The 22,225-nt window shown below is 42.3% G+C and overlaps 1 protein-coding gene across 2 annotated transcripts in view; it reads right to left on the bottom strand.

The window, feature by feature from the left end:
* Positions 1-9,459, bottom strand: part of MCF2L2 (MCF.2 cell line derived transforming sequence-like 2) — a 263,631-nt gene extending 254,172 nt beyond the window's left edge. Inside the window, exon 1 of one of the 2 annotated variants that reach the window (XM_053221168.1) lies at positions 8,412-9,459. In XM_053221168.1, coding sequence (XP_053077143.1) covers positions 8,412-8,487 — 76 coding nt within the window. In that variant the 5' untranslated portion in view covers positions 8,488-9,459. The remainder of the gene's footprint in view (positions 1-8,411) is intronic. The other variant, XM_015063590.3, reaches the window with a different exon arrangement.
* Positions 9,460-22,225: the final 12,766 nt, after the last annotated feature.

Raw genomic sequence — 22,225 nt, 5'->3', positions numbered from 1 at the left:
ACTAAAGCTTTAGTAATGCATCTGTTGGAAGTCGATGAGACCCTGGGGTAATAAGCTCAGTCACATCCTACGGAGACACTGGAAATAGAAACCATTGGTGGGAGGTCCTCTCTGAAACCAGGAGGAAGAACACTCGTTGGCAGCAATATTTCCCCCTCTTCTGCTTTTATAACTTGCCACCACCAGTGGAAAGACCTTGAGGGTGTCCCATGTGCCAAGAGATAGCAACACTCAGGCAGCTGGGCTCTGTTTCTGAGTTTTGCATTTGGCACTGCAGAGGAGAAAGCAAAGGTGTGACCCCAGGTGGGGAGAACATAAACTCTTCTCCAAAGCAGCATTTCAGGATTAGCCTTCAACCCTACTAGAACAGACTTCCACAAGGAGCAGAGGGGTGCAAGAGGAAGAGAAGAATATTGGTGGTGTCTATGATGTACTAGAGCAAAGGACAAAGTAGGAGATGATGCTGTCCTTTTATCTAAAGTCATTCTTGAGGCTCCTAGGTGGCTCAGTTGGTTAAGTGTCCAACTTCAGCTCAGGTCATGATCTCATGGTCTGTGAGTTCGAGCCCCGCATCGGGCTCTGTGCTGACAGCTCAGAGCCTGAAGCCTGTTTCAGGTTCTGTGTCTCCTTCTCTCTCTGACCCTCCCCCGTTCATGCTCTATCTCTCTCTGTCTCATAAATAAATAAACGTTTAAAATAATTTTTTTAAGTCATTCTCACTATCACTGCTTCTCAAGTTTCTCCCTCCAACAGTTACTAGGGACTCACAAGGCAGCATTTACACATTCATCTTCTACCAATCTTGTGAAGTAGTATTATCTGCATTTACATATGTGGGAGCCATGACTCAGAGGTAAAGTGATGTGCTAAAGGCTACACAGCTGTTTTCTGGCAAAGCCTGTGCATGGCCTTAGTTCACATCTGGAAAGGCAGGATTTGTCACTGATATTTCCCACATTATAGAAGATGATCACCTCCATAATCAATATTATTTAGACACTAAGAAATCCTAATTTAACAAATGACCATTTTCTATAATATGGATAGTTGTTATCATCGTGACAACATTTTGGTTAATACTTGCTTGGTACCCTTCACCCAAAGCTGGCATTTCACACCATAAAGACAATGATATCCATTCAGTCTCTTTAGAGCACCACATTATATCTGAGTAAATTCAATTACCATTAAACTGAAATTCCACTCCTTCTCCTTCACCATCCCCAAATGGACAACTCAAAGGCATAAGTCACAGCATACATTACCAATGCTCGGTGAAGTAGTGAGGTAGCTGGTCTCCAAGGAGGCAACTGTGACAGCAGAAAAACTCCTTAAACCCTAACCCTACCCCAAGATATCTGCATCCTAATGCCCAGACACTGTGTAGGTCTGGAAATTCAGATTGCAGATGGGATTAAGGCTGCTAATCAACTGACCTTAAAATAAGGAGAGCCCAATGAAATCACAAGAGTCCTTAAAAGTAGAAGAGGGAAGCAAAAGAGAGAACCATAGAGATGGCAACACAAGAAAGACCAGCCAAAAGCAATCCTGAAAAAGAAAACCAAAGCCGGAGGCACCACAATCCTGGACTTCAAGCTGTATTACAAAGCTGTAATCATCAAGACAGTATGGTACTGGCACAAAAACACTTAGATCAATGGAACCAAACAGAGAACCCAGAAATGACCCAAAAACGTATGGGTCTTTGACAAAGCAGAAAAGAGTATCCAATGGAATAAAGACAGTCTCTTCAGCAAATGATGCTGGGAAAACTGGAGAGCAACATGCAGAAAAATGAACCTGGACCACTTTCTTACACCATACACAAAAATAAACTCAAAATGGATGAAAGACCTAAACATAAGACAGGAAGCCATCAAAATCCTAGAGGAGAAAACAGGCAAAAACCTCTTTGACCTCAGCCATGGCAACTTCTTACTCAACACGTCTCCAGAGGCAAGGGAAACAAAAGCAAACATGAACTATTGGGACCTCATCAAAATAAAAAGCTTCTGCACAGTGAAGGAAACAATCAGCAAAACTAAAAGGCAACCAACGGAATGGGAGAAGATATTTGCAAATGACATATCAGATAAAGGGTTAGTATCCAAAATCTAAAAAAAGTATCAAACTTACCCAAAAAACAAATAATCCAGTGAAGAAATGGGCAAAAGGCCTGCATAGACACTTCTCCAAAGAAGACATCCAGATAGCTAACAGACACGTGAAAAAATGCTCAACATCACTCATTATCAGGGAAATACAAATTAAAACCACAATGAGATACCTCATCTCACACCAGTCAGAATGGCTAAAATTAACAACTCAGGCAACGACAGATGTTAGCAGGGTGCAGAGAAAGATGATCTCTTTTGCACTGCTGTTGGGAATGTAAACTGGTGCAGCCACTCTGGAAAACACTATGGAGGTTCCTCAGGAAGTTAAAACTAGAACTCATGTGTCAATGTCTGAGCTACAAAACTGTTAAGAAAATGAATCTGTGGCGTTTTAAGCCAGTAATTTTGTGGTAATTTGTTATAGCCACGTAGAAAATGGATACAGAAACCAATATTTCCATGCCTCATGGGTGGGCATGCTAATCCTCCCATTGAGAGAAGGAGTTGTGCCCCCTCCCCTTGAATCTGGGCTGGGCCTGGGACTGCTTTGACCAAAAGAACTTGGAAAAAAATGACTTAACAGGACATCAAGCCCAGTCATCAAGAAGTCCTGGCAGCTTCTTGCTTCACCCCTATCAGAGACCTGAGCTTTGAAGTAAGACCTGGAGAAAGGACCACATGGAGAGGACCTGGAAGATAAGATGCCACCATGGAGAGAGACCACATGAGGGAACACTAAACCATCCCCACAGCCCCAGTTGCCATCTGATTACAACAGCTTGAGAGAATTATGAGATATAATTAAAGGGTTGCTGTTTCAATGCACTAAGTTTTGGAGTAGTTTATTACCTAAAAAACAGATAAATGAAACAGCAAAACACTATCCCACAACAGCAACAACAAAAGTTCATGGCCTATTATACATGTTATATCACAAGAATAAATCTAGTTTAAATAGGCCTTCTAAGGAGAAGTAATTTTCACTGAAGAAATCAGTATATAATTTTTCACTCCAGAGTCTTTGTTGAACAACCTGGGGAATCTTGCCATCTTAACAATAATAAGTCTGATCTGTGAACATGGCATGTCTTCACAGTTATTTGGCTCTTCTAATTTCTTTCAACGATTTATAGTTCTTAGATGACATGTTTTCACCTCTTATTAAATTTATTCCTGAGTATTTTGTACTTTTTTATGGTATTGTAAATTGGATTGTTTTCGTAATTTCATTTCCAGATTATTCATTGCCGATGTTTAGAAAGTTTGTTTTTTGGATTTTTTTCAAAAATTTTTTTTAAGTTTATTTATTTTTGAGGGAGAGAGAGACCACGCAAGCAGGGGAAGGGCAAAGAGAGAGGGAGACAGAATCTGAAGCAGGCTGCAGGCTCCAAGCATCAGCACAGAGCCCTACATGGGACCCAAACCCATGAACCGCAAAATCATGACCTGAACCGAAGTCAGATGCTTAACCAACTGAGCCACCCAGATGCCCCTAGAAAGTTTGTTTTTGTATATTGACGTTGTATTCTGAAACCTTCAACTCCTTTATTAATTCTAACAGCTTTTTTAATGTATTCCTTAGGATTTTCTATTTACACAATGTCATCTGCAAGTACAGATAGTTTTACTTCTTCCTTTCCTACCTGGATGCCTTTTACTTCATTTGCCTAACTGTTCTGACTAGACTCTCCAGCATGTTTTTTGTTTGTTTTGTTTTATAAATTTTAATGTTTACTTATTTCTGAGAGAGAGACAGAGTACAAGTGGGGGAGGGGCAGAGAGAGAGGAAGACACAGAATCCAAAGCAGGCTCCAAGCTTTGAGCTGTCAGCACAGAGTCTGACACAGGGCTCTAACTCACAAACTGTGAGCCTGACCTGAGTTGAATCAAGCACTTAACTGAGCCAGTCAGTTAATGCTGGCTAGCGTAATGCTGAATCCAGCATAATGCTGAATAGAAACGGTGAGGGTAGACATCCATGTCTTGTTCCTGATCTTAAGGGGAAAGCATTCAGCTAACCCTGATGTTAGCTGTGGATTTTTAAGATACCCTTTATCAAGTTGAGGAAACTCCTCTCAATTCCTAGTTTGTTGGGTATTTTTTTAATCACAAAAAGGTATGAAATTCCATCAAATACCTTTTCTGCCTCTACTGAGATGATTATGTGGCTTTTATTCTTTATTCTATTGATATAGTGTATTACATCAATTGATTGTCATAGGCTAAACCACCCTTGCATTCCTGGGATAAATCCCATTTGATCATGGTGTGCAATCCTTTTTATATGTTGCTGGATTTAGTGCTCATATTTTGTTGAGGCTTCTTGTATCAGCATTCATAAGAGATATTAGCCTGCAGTTTTCTTTTCGCGTAATGTCTTTGTCTGGTTTTGACATTGGGTAACACTTGCCTTTAAAATGAGTTAAGAAATGTTCCTGCTCTTCTATTTTTTAGAAGACTTGTGAGCAATTGGTATTAATTCTTCTTTAAATGTTTGATAGAATTTGCCAGTGAAGTGATCTGGTGTTTCACTCTTTCTGGATTCTGAAATTCCATAAAGGAACAATGTGATTCTATAGTCCAGAATAAAGGGTAAAGGATAGTTCTACTTGTGTACTGCATGGGTAAAACACACCTGGACACTTCTCACATGTGAACTGCATATTTTTGAGGGTACCTGACAAACTAACAAAATCCAAAGAAGGAAGTCTCCACAGCGAAAGACATCATATGAAGAGCTTTTGAAGAGCTAAATGTTTACCTGAAAAATGGGATTTAGGAGGCAAAAGAGTTATCCACAAACACTTCAGAATTGTGCTTCAAAATATAAAAATTTCCAGAGTGCCTGGGTGGCTCAGTCAATTAAGGCTCTTGTTTTCAGCTCAGGTCATAATCTCACAGTTTCATGGGTTCCAGGCCCGCATCAGGCTCTGTGCTGACAGTGCAAAGACTGCTTGGAATTCTCCCTCTCTCTCTCTCTGCCTCTACCCCGCTCATGCTGTTTCTGTCTCTCTCAAAAACAAATAAAGAAACTTTTTTTTAATGCCTTAAAAATATATATATATATTTATATACATTTATATATTTATATATATATTTATATATATATATTTATATTTATATATTTTATATATATATATAAATTTACTGGTATTACTCAATACTCAAAGTCCACTCCAAGGCACAACAAATCATTCATTTATTCAATGAACTTTATTCTGCATTTCCTTAGAAGGAGGCCCTGTGTTAGGTAACTGCCTAGGATAGATAGATTGATAATGTAGAGTCTAGGAGCAGAGATAAGACAAGCTCACAAAAACTAACCATAGTACAAGGGAGAGAATGAGAGGTGTCATGTGAGTAGAATAAAACCTACTTTGAAATTCAGAGGCAGGAGTCTTTATTTCCCACTGGCAGGACAAAGGCACCTGGAAAAAGGAAGCATTGAGTTGAGCATGAAGGGTGTGTACTAATTTTTGTGGGGAGAAATATATTAAGAGGTCATTCCAGATGGAGGGAAAGCAGAAGCAAAAGTTTAGAGGTGGAAACAGAGTCAGACATCATGGTGGAACAAAGCTGAAGAAATGAATAGCCCAAGCTGACCGACAATACAGGTAGAACTATCAATTATTGGGGGATAAAACTAGAAGGGTGCCAAATAAAGTACAAAGAACTTGTATTCTAAGCTACAGAGAATGACTATGCAAAGGTACTGTTAAAGGTTTTAGAAGATACAAATGCTGTGTATAGGTGTGGGTGTTTATTCCTGGTATAAGTTAGAGGCAAACATGGGAGAGGCAGGAGGCTTGCACAATGGTTACGAGAAATGAAGTCCCGAAGCAGGTCTCAAGAAGGTCACAGTGGCATTTGGAGAGAGACCAATGAGATATTTCAGAAATTGAATCAACAAACCCTAGACCTGAACTGGCAAATCTAAGGGACCGTGGAAACAGCAGAAATCCCAGCTGGAGGAGGAACTGGCTGGCGGGGGGACTGAGAGTGGCAGAGTGAATATGGAAGTACAGTGTTATTACCCAGATGAGTGGTTAGGATAGAACTGGGGGAATGTTCTAACCTACAGTCTTGCTCCAAGCACTTCTCAGCCTTTCCCCAACTCCATAGGGCTCAGAGGCTGCTTGACAAGAAAATGCCTGAAAAGAACAATCAAACACAGAGCCAGATGTCCTGGACAGAATCCTCCCTAGCAGATGCTTCACTGGCTACCCAGTGTAAGTCTCCATGATAGTAAGGGCTAGTTGCCCCCTCAGTGAGATCCCCAAATAGACGATCTGAACGGCTGCCTTCTGGTCCTGCCATTCTTTACCTCTGAAACCTTAAAAGATGAACTTTCTAAGTCTCCTTCATTTGTAACATGGGGATGATAATGTATACTACATCTATTTCACAGGTTTGTGAGGTTACACAGGAAGATGCAGACTGCTGTAAGACACACAAATGCCAGAAGTTCTCTGAGCAGAAACTACAAAAAAAAAAAAAAAAAAAAAGAGTCACGTCTGTATCCTTCATAGAGCTAAGTATAGAAAAAGGGAGGGAGCAAGGTAGGCAAGAAAATACCATAGCCTGGACCCCAGGGGCCTATGTTAACCAAGGAATATTGCCTACCAGATCTTGGAGAAGATCCCATTATCCAGAGAAACAGGAGGGACCTTGATAATCATCCAGGTCAACCTCCTTGTTTAACAAATGGGAAGTTTTACCCTGAGAGAGGCCCAGTGATCTGACCAAGATCTTTAGTGGCATATGGGGATATGGCCAATAACACATTCACAGTTTAGATGGTGATTTTACCCACATCAGTTTACAAATAGCCTTTGAGCTGGGTGGGAAAGGATTATTAAAATTCCCATTTTTAGTGTGAGGTTCAAAGACTTGTCCAGGAGGGATTCAAATCCAAATGGCTATCCCCCCCCCCCGCCAGTCCACTGCTCTTTCCTTACAGCACAATTTCACACACATGTGCCATTTCAAGCACAATCATTTCAGCATTCAATATATTTCAAACTCCAAATTGTTTGTTTCAGCCTGCCTTCAGCAATATTTCACATTCAACCTTCCCCAGTAGAATTCTACTGACCTTTCATCTTAAAGAAAAACCAGTGCAGCAGCCACCTTGGTACCAGAAACATATTTTAAAATGAATCATCAAAACTGGGTCTTTCCAGATAAATCATCTTCACAAAGTATATCCCTATATGTGTATCATTCAAGACATATATCATTATTGCACTAAATACACTGGACTAGGGTGCTCGAAGAGCAATGATAGTTCATTAATTGAAGCAATATGTAACATACAAATGCTAAGAAGGCCTTTTAGCAAAGGAGTGGAACACTGAGGTAAAAACTTCCTCACTTTATCAGTAAAACTAATTTGCATTATGGAAGGATCTCAAAGTTAGTGACCAACACTGCGAATGACCCCGATAATTCTAGTCATCAACATCCAAAGGATTTCTACCTGAATGTGTTTTTATTTGGGGAGGCCCAGGGAAGGGGTGGGGGAAGAAAAGGCTAAGATGGAATCAACGCACCAACTGCCTCAGTGTCCTCTTTACTAAACAGGGACTGTCCTTCCACCACAACCCTTATTTCAGGAGCAAGGCATTCATGTTCAGCTGCCCTTTTTTAACTCAACAGAAGAGGGTTAACATTGCTCAGTCCCTTGAAGCTTGCAAGGCTTCTCACTGGGGTTCACTAGGAGTGTGCTGACACCTCCAGGCGGTACTACCAACGGGCCGGGAGCCCGGCTGTATAGCGACCCTCTACCTTAACCTGCGTTGCACTACGCGAGCTTGGGAACGAGCCTCGGGCGCTTCGCAGTACTTTCTGCTGGAAAGCACCGGCATTCGCTCCTCAAGTTCCCTCTCCTTTCTCTTCATCTCGTAAAACCTCTACACAACTCCCCACCCCGACCGGGTCTGCGCAGGTAACTGATCCTCAGAGCCCAGCAGCCCCCGAGGGGGACTAGGCACCTGCCTGGTGAAGGCACCTGCCACCGGCCTGCCCCGGCCTCGCCGGGCGTGGGGGACCTCAGGGATGCCCCCGGCACTAGCCGCCTCCACAACCACCACCGCCAGCAGCAGCAGCAGCAGCAGCAGCAGCAGCAGCAGCAGCAGCGAGGCCGAGAGGCCGGGCCCGCGCCCCACGGCCTTCCCACGGAGGGCGCTGCCCGCTAGCGCGGGGAGGACACCGGCTCCCGAGACTACGCCCCCACCTCCATTAATAAAACGCAAGGGGGGAGGGGTAAAAAAACAAAAAAAAAGCTCCATTTACCGACATGAGTGATCACTGTGGCCAGTCGCCGGCTGAGCTCCTGGGGGGCCATTTCTTCCTGTAACCAAAATAGCATTTCACCGAAAAGCCACTCAGTGTATAAACAAAACAAAGCAACAGGAAAGTGTTTGTATGGCTGCTAACGGATGGTGTTTCAAAAGCATCTCCTCCCGAGGATGCGATGCCCTCACACTCTTCCTCTCTCTCTTCAGGCACAAAACGAGTCACTCCCAGCCCAGGCCAACTTTCCTGGGCCGCTCGGCCAGCCCCGCTAGCCACGCCCTGCGGGGTATTGTTTTAAAGATTAAAGTCCAGTAGCTTTGCAAACGTAACGTCTGGCTTTGAGAGAGAGGGAAATGGCAGTTTTGGAGGTGAGAAAAGCAAGTCGCCCCAAAGCTCGCCGGAACCGCGCGTCAGGCTTCCCCCGCCGAGGAAGCGCGTAGGTTTCGGGATTTGCGGTCCGGATGGGTCGGGTCTTCGGCGCCGCCTTTCGGGAGGGTCGGGAAGAAGGATGCTTGGCGGGCACACGCGGAGGACGGAAGAGCGGAGCAGCGGAGGAGCGTAGGCGACAGGCTGCCTGAGGCCCCGGCTCCTGTGCGCGGCCCGCCTCCCGCCCCGCTGCGCGCCCGGAGCTCGGGTCTCCGCGCCCACCTCTCCCCGCCCGCCGCAGCGCGCACGCGCCCGAGCACCATCTGTTGCCAGGTGGAGAAGCTGCGCCCCTTGCTCTGCCGGGAGCCCGCGCTGCGGTCGCCGAAGTGGGGGCGACTCAGGGTCTGTCCTCGCCGCTGTGGAGGAGAGGAGACAGTAATTTCCGCGCTCCTGCCGGTGCCGGGGTTCTGAACGCCGGCCTCGGCCCCTCTCCTTGTCCGCCAGGTGTCTGCGGAGCGGCCGAGGCGAGAAGAGGGCTGACGGGGAGAGGTGCAGTCATCCTGCCAGGGGCTGCTGCTCGCGCCCCCGCCCCAGGGGTTGTCACACGCAGTTATCAGCGTGCACTGGGCGCACTCGCACTTGGAGCCGGGAGCGCGGGCTGTGCGCGTACAGGGCTGGGCACGCATGTGCGACACACATCTCCACCGTGTGGGCCTTTTCCTTTGTGCAACTACTCCAGGGCGCCACCGCTCCGTCTGCCACAGAGAGGCGCGCCAATGCTCCATCCTAAAAAGGCTCTGGCACCAGTCCCACGCGGGGCCCTCCTCCCTGTCAGCTCCCGGAGCGTCTTCGAGCAGCTATCCCGCTGCAATCGCTGTCACGCAGTTTCCTCAGGTGGCCTCAGATACTACCAGACAGGTAGCAAAAGACTAATCCAGCTCAGCAGAGCTCCACGGCAAAAGCCTGAGCAAATGCAAATCTGGTCAGGTTGTTCTTCAATCCATTCTGCAATGAGGGAGCCTGATTGTCTGGTCAAAAGAATGCCAGGACCATCCCAGGTTCTGAGCCGATGTCAGGAAGCTCAGCTCTTCTCTTTGACATGTAAAACGTCAGACCCCAAACACTCTGGATCCAATTTCTAGTAGTAGCCATTCATCCCAGGGGTTTGAGGACATTTGTAAATGCTTTCTGTAACAACTATGGGCTGTGTCTAAGAGATGTTAGTCCACCTAGGGCCTGCGATTCATGTAAAAGGTTACTCTTTCCTTTGAGGTATGGTCTCTTTACACTCTGCCTGCACAAGTAGAGCAACCATTTTCATAGCAACTTCTTGCAAGAGATTCAGAAAAGGGTTAAAGGCACAAAGAAGTACGGCAGCTTTGGATTGCATTTCCATGGTGGTTTCTGCCTATTCAAGAGTCACAAGTATTTTCGAGGAACCAAAATGCAACGTTTCTTGATAGTGGTTCAGGAGCCTGGTGTCTGGTCAGAGCCAGCTGTTGAGCTTTGATCACTAAAAACAAGCACATTGCTAAGGAGACAGATGATGTGCGGCTTTCCGGACTTTGCAGATCCAATGACCTCAGCTTCCTGGGTTAGGCCTGGTCCTTATGTGTGAGAATCATGGAAAGGAGGAAGATAGGGAAGGGGCTAAGGAAGAGGAGGCAGGAGAAGCTGATGAATAGGAATGAGGGAGAAAACAAAAGGGATATAAAAGAAATCACACTCAGAGTGCTGCTGTCCTTTCCCACATCTGTACCTTCAGTCTTCAAAGGTTTCCATGGAGATGAGTTGTCTGAGTTTATGGCAAGATGTAGCAGGCAGTGCCTGTCCTCAGAAACCAATTCTGCCCCTCATGTGTAACACATGCTTTCCCAGGGCCTCAACTGCTTCATGTGGGCTATGAGGAGGTGGGTCTGTGAACTCCAAGTTCCTTTTTCCAGTTCTGAAATCCTGTAATTGTAACTAAGAAGTTACCATTGGTAGGACCACATAGTGTTCAATGCCTCCCCTTTCCCCCAAGAAAACAAACGGTCACTGTCTCCATTGCTCTTGTGAATATGGACATTCTTGCTGTGTTCTCTTCTTCCTGTCCACCATCCTCCTTTCTGAGCTTCCTATTCTCCTTCCTATTTATGATCTGTTTCCTGATTCTGACAAATTGCATTGCTCCCATATCTGGCAAAATCAAGGAACAAGCCAGGATAACCTGCCTCCTCCAGTGAAAGAATTAGCAACCAGTCACATCTGTTGAACATCTATTATATGCCCAGGGTTGTGATAGGTAGTGCCCAGTACAGCAACTGCCACTACCATATACTAAATGACTACTCTGTGCCTGGTGCAATGGTAGGCATTTCACAAACATCATTCAAGCCTCAAAGCAAACTTCTAAGGGCTTTAGTCTCATTTTACGGATGTTGCTAGTACAAAGACAAAACTGTGTTACTAATCTTATGAACCTAGACCATTCTCTACCTTCAGGTAAAGATTTGCCTAAGCCTGGAAAGAGAAACCATCCTCCAAGCACTGCCAAGGTAGATTCCACCTCTGTTGGTGAACTCTCAGCACCACCTCACAATGAAGAGGAAAGAAAAATGACCCACTTTGGGTGACGCAGATGAGGGTGAGGGATGCCTGGGTCTCACAGGGTCACCCATTTGGGTCTAGACTTGTGGTTTTCAAGCTAGCAGAATCACCTAAAATACAGGTTTGGGTTTTTTTTTTTTTAATACAGATTCCTGGTCCCCATGTCCAGAGATATGACTCAGTAGTGTGGAATGGGACCTGAGAAATTTCTAACAAGTCCCCAGGAAAACTGATGCTGCCGGTCCTAGGACTAGACTTTGAGCACCCTGGCCTAGAGCAGGGCTCTTCACACTTCTTAGACTGCAAGCCACAGTGTGACATAAATTTTACATCATGTCACAGTAGACATATATACACATAATTAAAACAAAAGTTGTATGAACAATTTATTTTCCCTTACTACTTGTGAAGCCCTGAAATACTTTCTATTCAACTTCATTTTTTAAAAACAATGGCCCAAATTGGGGAAAGTTGCATTTGGAAAGCAGGGTATTATAGTTATGTAAGAAAATGTCCCTATTCTTTTATTTTCTTTTCTTTATTATCTTTTTTTAGAGAGAAAGAGAGAGAGAGAGCATGCACAGGAGTGGGGGAGGGGCAGAGAGAGAGGGAAAGAGAGAATTTTTTTTTTAATGTTTATTTTTGAGAGAGATTGAGAGCATGAGCCAGGGAGGTGCAGAGAGAAAGAGGGAGACAGAGGATCTGAAGCAGGCTCTGTGCTGACAGCAGACAGCCTGGGCTCACACTCACAAACTGTGACATCATGAGCTGGTGTCTAAGTCAGACGCCTAACCGACTAAGCCACCCAGGCACCCCAAAAGAGAGAATCTTAAGCAGGCTCCATGCTTGGCATGGAGCCCAATGTTGGGCTTGCTCTCATGCCCCTGAGATCATGATCTGAGCTGAAATCAAAAGTCAGACACTTAAACAACTAAGGCACCTAGGCACCCCCTTGTTCTTTTAGAGATGTATACAGAAGGTTTTAGGGATGAAACATCACTGTTTGTAATTTTAACTATCTTAGCAAAGAGAATAAATGAGATAAATACTGGGAAATGTTCATAATTGTTAAATCGAGGTGGCATATGGGTTGTTTTACTACTATTTATTCTTTTTACTTTTATTCATGTTTAAATATTTTTCATAATAAAAAAGTTTTTTAGAATGATTGTTTGGACCTACTCAATTGCTGTTATGACCCACTGCTGCCAGCTGTTTGAAAAATTGTGTGCTAAGGCAGAGCCGAGGAAAACAAAGGGAGAAGAGGAAGAGAGATGGTAGAGAGGAGGGAAGGAGAGTGGGGAGGTGACAGAAAATGGAGGAGGACAGAGAGAAGTGCACTGTGGGAGGTGATAGGAGTTATCACAAGTGCCTCAAGGTAATACCCCTCTAAAGGCTTCTTCCTCCACATCCCACTCAATTTTCAGTGTACTTTCCCCATTGGACCCTGGGCTACTTGGCAAGGAAAATACCTTATTCATCTCTGTAAACCCCAGTTCCTGGAGCAAGCCCAGAATTAGAGAACATCCATCAGTCAAAGCTTCTCATTTCACAAAGGACTTGCACCTGCCTCAACATTGCAGCGTTGCCTCTTTCCCCCAGTGCTGCCTGCTAGGATAAACCTCTCTGAGCTAGGAGCCCAGCTGTTCTAATACATAAGACCACACTGGGATTCTTGCCTAAGGGGTCACACCATGTGCCATCTACTGCACAGCTGACTGGAGAGGTGAACCCAAGAAAAGTGAAAAGTCACCTGGGCTCACACCATCCTGACAGTCATTCCACTGTCATCTGTGTCTCCTGAAACCAGGTGCCCCTGGCACAGGGGAGCGTGTGAGTATGCAAGTGCATATAGGGGGAGGGGAACAGCACCCCTGCCTCTGTCTCTGTACTACCACTCTCCTCCCCCATATGTGTCCTTTCTCAAATTTAATCTATTGTCAAAATAATGTATTTTCTTTGCAAACATATTAGCAAAGTACAGAAAACTGAAAAAAGAGGTAGGAAAAAGGAAAGATGGAGAATTGATCATAATTACACCACCCATAGGCACAACCCCTTCGAATTTTCAAAGTGTATTTGATGCATTATTTTCATTAATAGACTATTAGAGCAGTTTTAGGCTTGCAGAAAAATTGGACAGAAAGTACTGAAAATTCCCATAAACCCACTCGCTCATAGCAGTTTCTCATATTATTAGCATCTTTTATTAGTTTGGCACATGTGTTACAATTGATGAAGCAATATAGATACATTATTATTAACTAAAGCCTATATTTTACATTATGGTTCACTCTTTCTGTTGTACTGTTCTTTGGGTTTTGACTAATGCATAATGTCATGTATGTATTCACCATTGCAATAATCATACAGAATAGTTTCATTGCCTTAAAAATCTTCTATGCTCCACCGATTCATCCTCCCTTCCCTTCAGATTTGGGGCAACCACTAATATTTTTACTGTCACCATACTTTTGTCGCTTCCAGAACGTCATATAGTTGGAATCACACAGTATGTAGCCTTCTCAGACTGACCACCCTCACTTAGCAATACGCCTTTAAGTTTCCTCTATGTCTTTTTATGGCTTGTTAACTCATTTTTTTTTTAACACTGAATAGTATTTCTTATATTCTGTTGTATAGAGGTATCTGTTTATTCATTTACCTACTGAAGAACATCTGGGTTGTATTCAGTCGCAGACAATTATAAATAAAGCTGCTGTAAACAGTGTGCACAGGTTTTTATGTGGGCTTAAATTCTTAAATCATTTGGGTAAATACCTATGAATGCAATTGTTGGATTGTGTGGTAAGACTATGTTTACTTTCGTAAGAAACTAAAACTGTGTGTGTGTGGTTTTTTTTTAAGGAAGCTTCACGTGGAGCCCAATCAATGCAGAGCGCAATGTGGAACCAATACAGGGCTTGAACTCATGACCCAAGATCAAGACCTGAGCTAGGCGCACTGGGGTGGCTCAGCTGGTTAAGTATCTGACTTCAGCTCAGGTCATGCATGATCTCATGGTTCATGAGTTCGAGCCCTGCATAGGGCTCTCTGCTGTCAGTACAGTAGGTTCCTGTCTCCCTCTCTCCCTGCTACCCCCAACTCGAGCATACTCTCTCTCTATCAAAAATAAATAAACATTAAAAATAATCTAAAAAAATTAAAAAAAGACCTGAGCCAAGACCAAGAGTCAGACGCTAAACCAACTGAGCCACTCAGGTGTCCCAAAACTACAAACTGTCTCGTAAAACCATTTACATACCCATCAACAATGAATGAGAGTTCTTGTTGGTCCACATCCTAACCAGAATTTGGTATTTTCAGCGTTTTGGATTTTGGCCATTCTAATAGGTATTTGTGATACATCGTAGTAGTTTAAATTTGCAACTACCTAATGACATATGATGGTGAGCAATTTTTTGTACACTTATCTGTACATCTTCTTTGGTGAGGTGTCTGCCCACTTTTTAACTAGGTTGTTTGTTTTCTTATTGTTAAGTTTTTAAGAGTTCTTTGTGGGGAGACTGAGTGGCTCAGTTGGTCACGCATTCGACTTCAGCTCAGGTCATGATCTCGCGGTTTGTGAGTTTGAGCCCCACGTCGGGCTCTGTGCTAACAGCTCAGAGCCTGGAGCCTGCTTCAGATTCTGTATCCCCCTCTCTCTCTACCCCTCCCCCACTCACACTATATCTCTGTCTCAAAAATAAACACTAAAAAAAAAAGTTCTTTGTATACTTTGAATACAAGTCCTTGATCGATGTGTGTTTTGCAGATATTTTCTCCCAGTCTGTGGCTTGTCTTTTCATTTTCTTGACAATGTCTTTTGCAGAGCCGAAGTTTTTAATTTTAATGAAGAACAATTTATCAATTTTTTTCTTTCATGGATCATGCTTTTGCTGTTGTATCTAAAAGTCATTACTAGGGGTGCCTCAGTGGCACAGTCAGTTAGGCATCCAGCTCTTGATTTTGGCTTAAGTCATGATCCCAGGGTTGTGGAATCGAGCCCCGTGTTGTGGGATCAAGCTCTATGCTGAGCATAGAACTTGCTTGGGATTCTCTCTCTGTCTCTTTCTCTGTCCCTCTCTCTCTCTCTCCCTCTGTCCTCCCCCATTCTCTCTCTCTCTCTAAAGTAAAAAATAATAAATAAACAAATAAATAAGTATCATTACCAAACCCAAGTTCACCTCGATTTTCTTTTTTTAAAAATCTTTTTTATTTTTTTAATTTTTAATTTTTGTTTTATTTATTTAGTTTTGCTTTGATAGCTTATTTTTGAGAAAGAGCACAAGCAGGGGAGGGGCAGCGAGAGAGAGGAGACACAGAATCCAAAGCAGGCTCCAGGCTCTGAGCTGTCAGTGCAGAGCCCCACAAGGGGCTCAAACTCACAAACTGTGAGATCATGACCTGAGTCAAAGTTGGACACTTAATTGACTGAGCCATTCAGGTGCCCCTAGATTTTCTCTCATGTTTTCTTCTAAAAGCTCCATAGTTTTGTATTTTACATTTAGGTCTATCTCCACTTTTAGATAATTTTTGTTAAAAATGTAAGGTTAGTGTCTAGATTCATTATTTTGCAGATAGATGCCCAGTTTTTCCATCACCACTTGTTGAAAAGACTGTCTTTCTTCTATTGAATTTCCATTGCTCTTTTTTCAAAGATCAGTTGACTAAGGTTGGGTGGGACTGTAACAGGGCACTTTATTCTGTTAAATTGATCTATTAGTCTATCATTTCACCAACACCATGCTGTCTTGATTACTGGATAAGAATGTCTATGGTCGCTGTGTATGTGTATGCATCAGATATATGTGTGGTTTATTAGATTTTGTTATCAGTGTTATACTCATTTCATAAATAGAATTTGGAAGTTGTCTCTATTTCTGTGCTCAGGATAGAATCAATAGCAACCAACTTATCTGTTCTTTAAAGTTTCTCAGTAGAATTCTCCTGTGAAATAATGTAGTCCTGATGCTTTTGTGGATGGAGGTGTGGGAAAATACAGTTCTCTGACAACATCTATTTATTCTATGGTAACCAGTTTACTTAGCTTCTATCTTTTCTGGGATATTTTGACAAATTATATTTCTTGTAATTTCATCTGTATTATCCAGATTTTCAAATTTATTACACAGAGGTGAGTAACATGATCCCATACAATTCTATGAATTTTTTGTGTAAGTTATTTCACCTTGTTTTTATTTTGATTGTACTTCCTCAGGCTAGCCAAGTGTCTATTCTTATTTTTTTTCAGATCTTATATTTATTAGTACTCCCATTTCTGTTCTCTAAATTATGAATTGCTTCTTTAACTCTTCCACACAACAACCTGCACATGGGTATTTATAGCAGTTATATTCACAATTGCCAAATTGGAAGCAACCAAGATGCCCTTCAGTAGGTGAATGGATAAGTAAACTGTGGCACATCAAGATGATGGAATATCATTCAGCACTAGAAAGACATGAGCTACCAAGCCATGAAAAGAAATGGAGGAAACTTAAATGCATATTGTTAAGTGAAAGACATAATCTGAAAGAAGTGATTACCTCGTGAAAGCTGTAAACTTCTTACTGTACATTTCCAACTATATGACATTCTGGAAAAGGCAAAACTATAAAGACAATTTAAAAGATCAGTGATTGCCAGGGGTTATTGGGGAGAGAGGAATGAATATGCTGAGCACAGAGGATTTTTAAGGCAGTAAAACTACTCTTGGATATATATGGTTAAAAATTCATCTGAACTCGTAAAAGTACAACACCAAAAATGAACTAAATTGTAAACTATGGACTTTCAGTGATTATGATATGTCAGTGTAGATTCATCAGTTGTAACAATGTACCACTCTGGTGGGTGATGGTGATAATAGGTGGGGGGGCTATGTGTTACACAGGAAATCTCAGTATCTTCTGGTCAATTTTGCTATGAACCTATAACTTCTGTTAAAAACTCTATAGACTTGCAATCAGAAGATGAGTAAGTTCTGGAGATCTAATGCACAGCATAGTGAACTATTGTTAACAACACTGTGCTTTATACTTCAAAGTTGCTAAGAGACTAGATCTTAAATGTTCTCACTATGCACAAAAAAATAATTATGTGACTTGATAGAGGTGTTAGCTAATGCTGTGGTGGTAATCATATTGCAATGTATAGATGTGTCAAATCAACACACTGTACAGCTTAAACTTACACAATGTGATGTGTCACTTATTTCACAATATTTTCAAATACCATTATAGAAAAAAATAGTCTATTTAAAAAGTCTGTGATTTCAGTTTTGAGGCGATTAAGAGGGCTTTTGTAAGTATATGTTTTTCACATTCTTGAAAACATAAAATTGTGTATTCTTAGCCCATATCCCTTTATATTCTAAACCAGCTCCCTTCCCTTCTTCCCCTCAGAGGCTCTAAAGCTTAAAGGTCGTGGGGTGTTCCTTGTGCTAGAGCCTACGAGAGAGAAAGAATCCCCCGGACCACAGGAGGACCCACCTAGCCGACACCCGGGGTCCTACGAAGGCTGACAACAGTGCCGACACCTCCCCACTAGGCAGACCACCTACAGGGCAAAGAAACCGATTGGCCAATCGCCACCACGGAGCGCAGCTCTGTTTTGTGATTGGCTTTAGCGGTGACGCCCCCTCCTGAATTGCTTGCTTGGATTGGTCCATTTCTTGGCTCTGACCTGGACGGTGGCCAGAGGAGGACAAGAGACTTCCAGAAAGAATGGAGGGATGATTTGCGTGACATATGAAACGCAGTCGCACATCAACAAGCAGCCGGGCTTCGGGGACGTGGCCACGGCCTCTGTGGTGCTGGTGCTGCTGATGGCGACTGAGAGGAACCGGAGGGGAGCGCCCCCCGAGCCCGCGGCTGCCGCCGAGGTAAAGGTTGCTTTCCCGCGCAGGGGCGGGGGATGTTTGGCCTGCCTGAGCAGTGGGAGGTGAGGAGGGGGAGGAGGACTGGAGGGACCCGGGAATCTGCTTTCAGTCCCACCCCCCACCCCCGCCCCCGAAAGGGCATCCTCTTACACCTAGCCCTTTCCTCTCCTCCCCCTTCCTGCGTTCACCCTTCAGCCCACTGACTGCTTCAGTTTCTCCATTTGAGGGGTGGAGGACCGTGGAGCTAGGCTTGCCGTTCTCCATGCTCCCCTCGCCATGGAGATGCCAGATTTGGCAATAAAAACACGAGACACTGGATAAATTTAAATTTCAATCAACAAATAATTTTTGCCTATAAATATATCCCCAATATAAAGTGAAATTTTGAACTGAGCATGTTTTTTATCTGGCAAACCTAGACTAGACTAATACTTGTACACCTCCTAACCATTTACAGCGTGCTCTCACAGCAGTCCCCGTGTGGGGAGTGTTGTTGTAATCCAAGTTCTGAAGAAGCCTGAAGAAGACTTGCCCAAGGTTATGCAACTAGTGGGTAATGAGGCCAGAACACCTTAAAAACCCATTTTAGTTCTCCTGCCCTTCATCAGAAGAACACGCCTGGGCAGTTCCTCTTATTGTTGGAATTAATCCAGTTAACAAAAGCAAACTTATCCTTCAGAGGGCTGGAGAATAAGTTTATGTTCAAGTTCTCCTCTACAGCATTTATATTTTAGGGAAGAAGTAACTGTATTAAGCTGTCAAGGAATATTGATTTGCTCTGTGATGATTAAAGTATACTTTATAATGACTACACAATGGCATATCGTTTGGCTTTGATGTCAGTGGACAAAGTTATACTCATATGTATTGCAAAAATTCCATACATCGCCATAAAAGTAGGGATTAAGTGCATTTGGCATGTAGAGGCTAAGAGCTCGAATTCTGGAATGAAACACACCTGGGTTTAAAGCATAGTTCTGTCACTTTGATGGCAGTAGGCAAGTTATATAATCTCTCTGGGCCTCAGTTTCCTCTTCTTTAAAATAAAGATGATAATAATTGTACCCACTTCATAGGATTGTCAAGTGCCTGGGACATCAAAAGTAATTTTAGCTATTAGCTATTACATTTGACCGTTAGAGTGAATCTTTGGCATAACATTCTATATTTTTAACTTTTAAATTTTTATTTCAATTTTTAAAAGGCCAAACAATTAAGAATGTTATGGATATCTGAGTTTCAGTGAAAAGAAATGTACTGTTCAATAATAGATAAAGCAAGTATTTTAGATTGTAATATACCAATTTTACCAAATCAAATATCTATAAGCTGGGCTAATAAAAATATTTATGTATCAGTTTCATTCATTGTTCCCCATGCATAATTTTATATTATTTTTATTTTCATTGTGTTTTAAACAGAAGAAACATTACCAACCACTATGGGAGAGAAAATAACTACAGGGTAATGGGTAAAGCTAGAAAATAAGTTTACATTCAGTGGTTATTTATGGTAAGGTAGACTTAGTATGTTTTAAAAGCCAAAGGTCAAGCCTCACAAGAGTTTTTTATTTCTTTGTATATTGTTTTATTTCCTTAGTGTTTACAGTGTTAAAATAGTTTAATTGCAGACTATTCTCTAATATTCCTTTGGGAATTTTTCCTGGTTTTCCTTCAAAAAGCTACAAAACCTTTCCACCACCTAAAGAGAAATGTAGAATTACAATTAGTTTGAAGTTCTAATCTTAGCAACCACCGTTTATTACCCAAGTGATTGTAAACGAGTCACTTATCATATCTGATCCTTGATTATTTGTAAAATCATAACAAAAACCTGAGTCTCCACCCCCAAGGTTTATAAATGCTGTCAATTATTACCAGCTATTTATTCACCCGAGAAAACTGCAATTGTGGATGGATCCAACTATTTGTCTTCTTTGTGCCTGCATCAAGCTTCCTAGAAGAGCTGGAGAAACTTGTGCACTGAGAAGACTTGATAGTAAAAGAAATTCATGGGAGTCAACGTTGCCTAGTCGTTTTGCACTGCACAGCAGGCCCATAGCGTTTCTCTAGCCTCCTCATTCTTTCATTTTCTGCAACTGCTGTATCAGATTCTCTTCATTCTTTTTAAACCTCTGACATCCCTCACAAGCCATTCTCAGCAAATGATGTCAATGTTAATGAGGAAATAGAATCCCTGTGTTCTGAGCTTCCTGCCAGCAAACATTAATGTTTCTGCCCCACTGCCTGTGTCATCCTTGTCATATCATAGTTCACTTTGGAGTCCTGTAGTCCCATGGTAATGTAATAGAGCACAGGCTCTAAAGCGTTTTTCCTGAAAATGATATTCTCCCGTTCATTAGGGACTGTGATGTGCTTCTTCCTAGATTGTGGCCTGTACATCACACTGGCTTCTTACTCCACCTGTGAGGCCATCCAGAGTTTGAAGCCAGAAATCACACACACATCATTTAGCAACAGAGTGATCAATTTCCCGTCTGTGGGCTTCAGCTGGAGAAGCTTTCTGCAGGAAGCTCTGGGTCTTATCCTCAAGGAGAAAGCTGGTATCAGTGCTTTCAAAGTTCAGACATGACACAAGGTGCAGAATGCTTTTCTGTTTCCTCTGATTGTCAAGGATTTTTATTGAAGCCTCACTTAAACCTGCTTTTCTTTCTTTGACACCATTTTCTGCAGTTATGTTTTATTACCAATTAGAACTTTGCATTCATAAAGGCTAAATTTATTCCACTAACGTTGTAGAAATGGGTCTCTTTCACCCACACACTAGGTCTTCCTGCATCCTATGCTGATCCCTTCCAATTTATTTTGCTCGCTCCTCCTCATGGTCCTCTTGGCTGTGCCCTCCATATCTGCAGCCACTTCCTTGGACACTGGGACTGGAGATACAGCTGTGCCCCGGGGACCCTAGCTGGCTGGCTTGTGGTTTCTCCTTCTAAATCACACTCTGGAGATTCAGATGCCCTCGAGTTCCCATGATTTACTGATGAGTTATTTCCTCTTGGCTTTACCATCCTATGGTTGAATGTTTGTTTACCTACAGACTTATGAGTTGCCACTCATTAGTTGCCACCAAAGGATAAGGAATAGGATTACAATCTGCGGACTTTTCATGCAAAGGTGGAAATTTGGATTTGCATATGAAATTTCCTCAGAAAGCATCTAATTCGGGTTTAAAACACTGTGCAGAACAAAGAAAACAAATGAGCTGCCAATTTAAGACTTCTGTGGCTTCTCTTCTGTAAATTATGTTAATAGGCTTGATACTCTTATTTTGAATTTTCCACTTTTAATTTGAAATTATTTTAGACTTCTAGAAAAGTTACAAAAGTGGACAAAGAATTCCAGTATTCTTTACCTGTATTTCTCAAATGTTACTATTTATAACACATTTGTTTATTCTCTGTATATATATACAATTGCACATATACTCACATAATGTTTTTTGAAGCATTTGGCAGTAAGTTACTGACATTATGCCTGTTTACCCCTTAATATTTCAGTGTGTGTTATCTAGAAATAAGGGCATTCTCTTACATCATAATACAATTATCAAAATAAAAAAAATAACATTGATTCAATATTATTTAATCTGTAGACCTAATTCGAATTTCACCAGTTGTCCAACTAATGAACATCTTACAAAAAAAAAAATGGCTTGTTTACTGGTCCAAAATATAATATAGGATCACATGTTGGATTTAGTAGTTATGTCTCTTTGGTTTCTTTCATTCTGGAACAGTTCCTCAGTCTTCGTCTTTCGTGATTTTAATAGGTTAGATGATGAAGTGATTTTGGATTCGTATCCTTAATAGAGATCTCTGCGTACTAAAAATATGTGAGTAGAGGATGGTGTCAATCATTGAGAATGGAGGACAGTTTTTTAATAGAATATTCCCCCATTGTTTGTTTTCTGACACTTCTCCCCAGATAGATTCAGGCTATCCATTTGGGGA

Source organism: Acinonyx jubatus, chromosome C2, assembly GCF_027475565.1.
Source record: "Acinonyx jubatus isolate Ajub_Pintada_27869175 chromosome C2, VMU_Ajub_asm_v1.0, whole genome shotgun sequence".
Taxonomy (NCBI): Eukaryota; Metazoa; Chordata; class Mammalia; order Carnivora; family Felidae; genus Acinonyx; species Acinonyx jubatus.
Note: the sequence above shows the minus strand (reverse complement) of the source record. Positions and strands in the feature narration are given on the sequence as shown.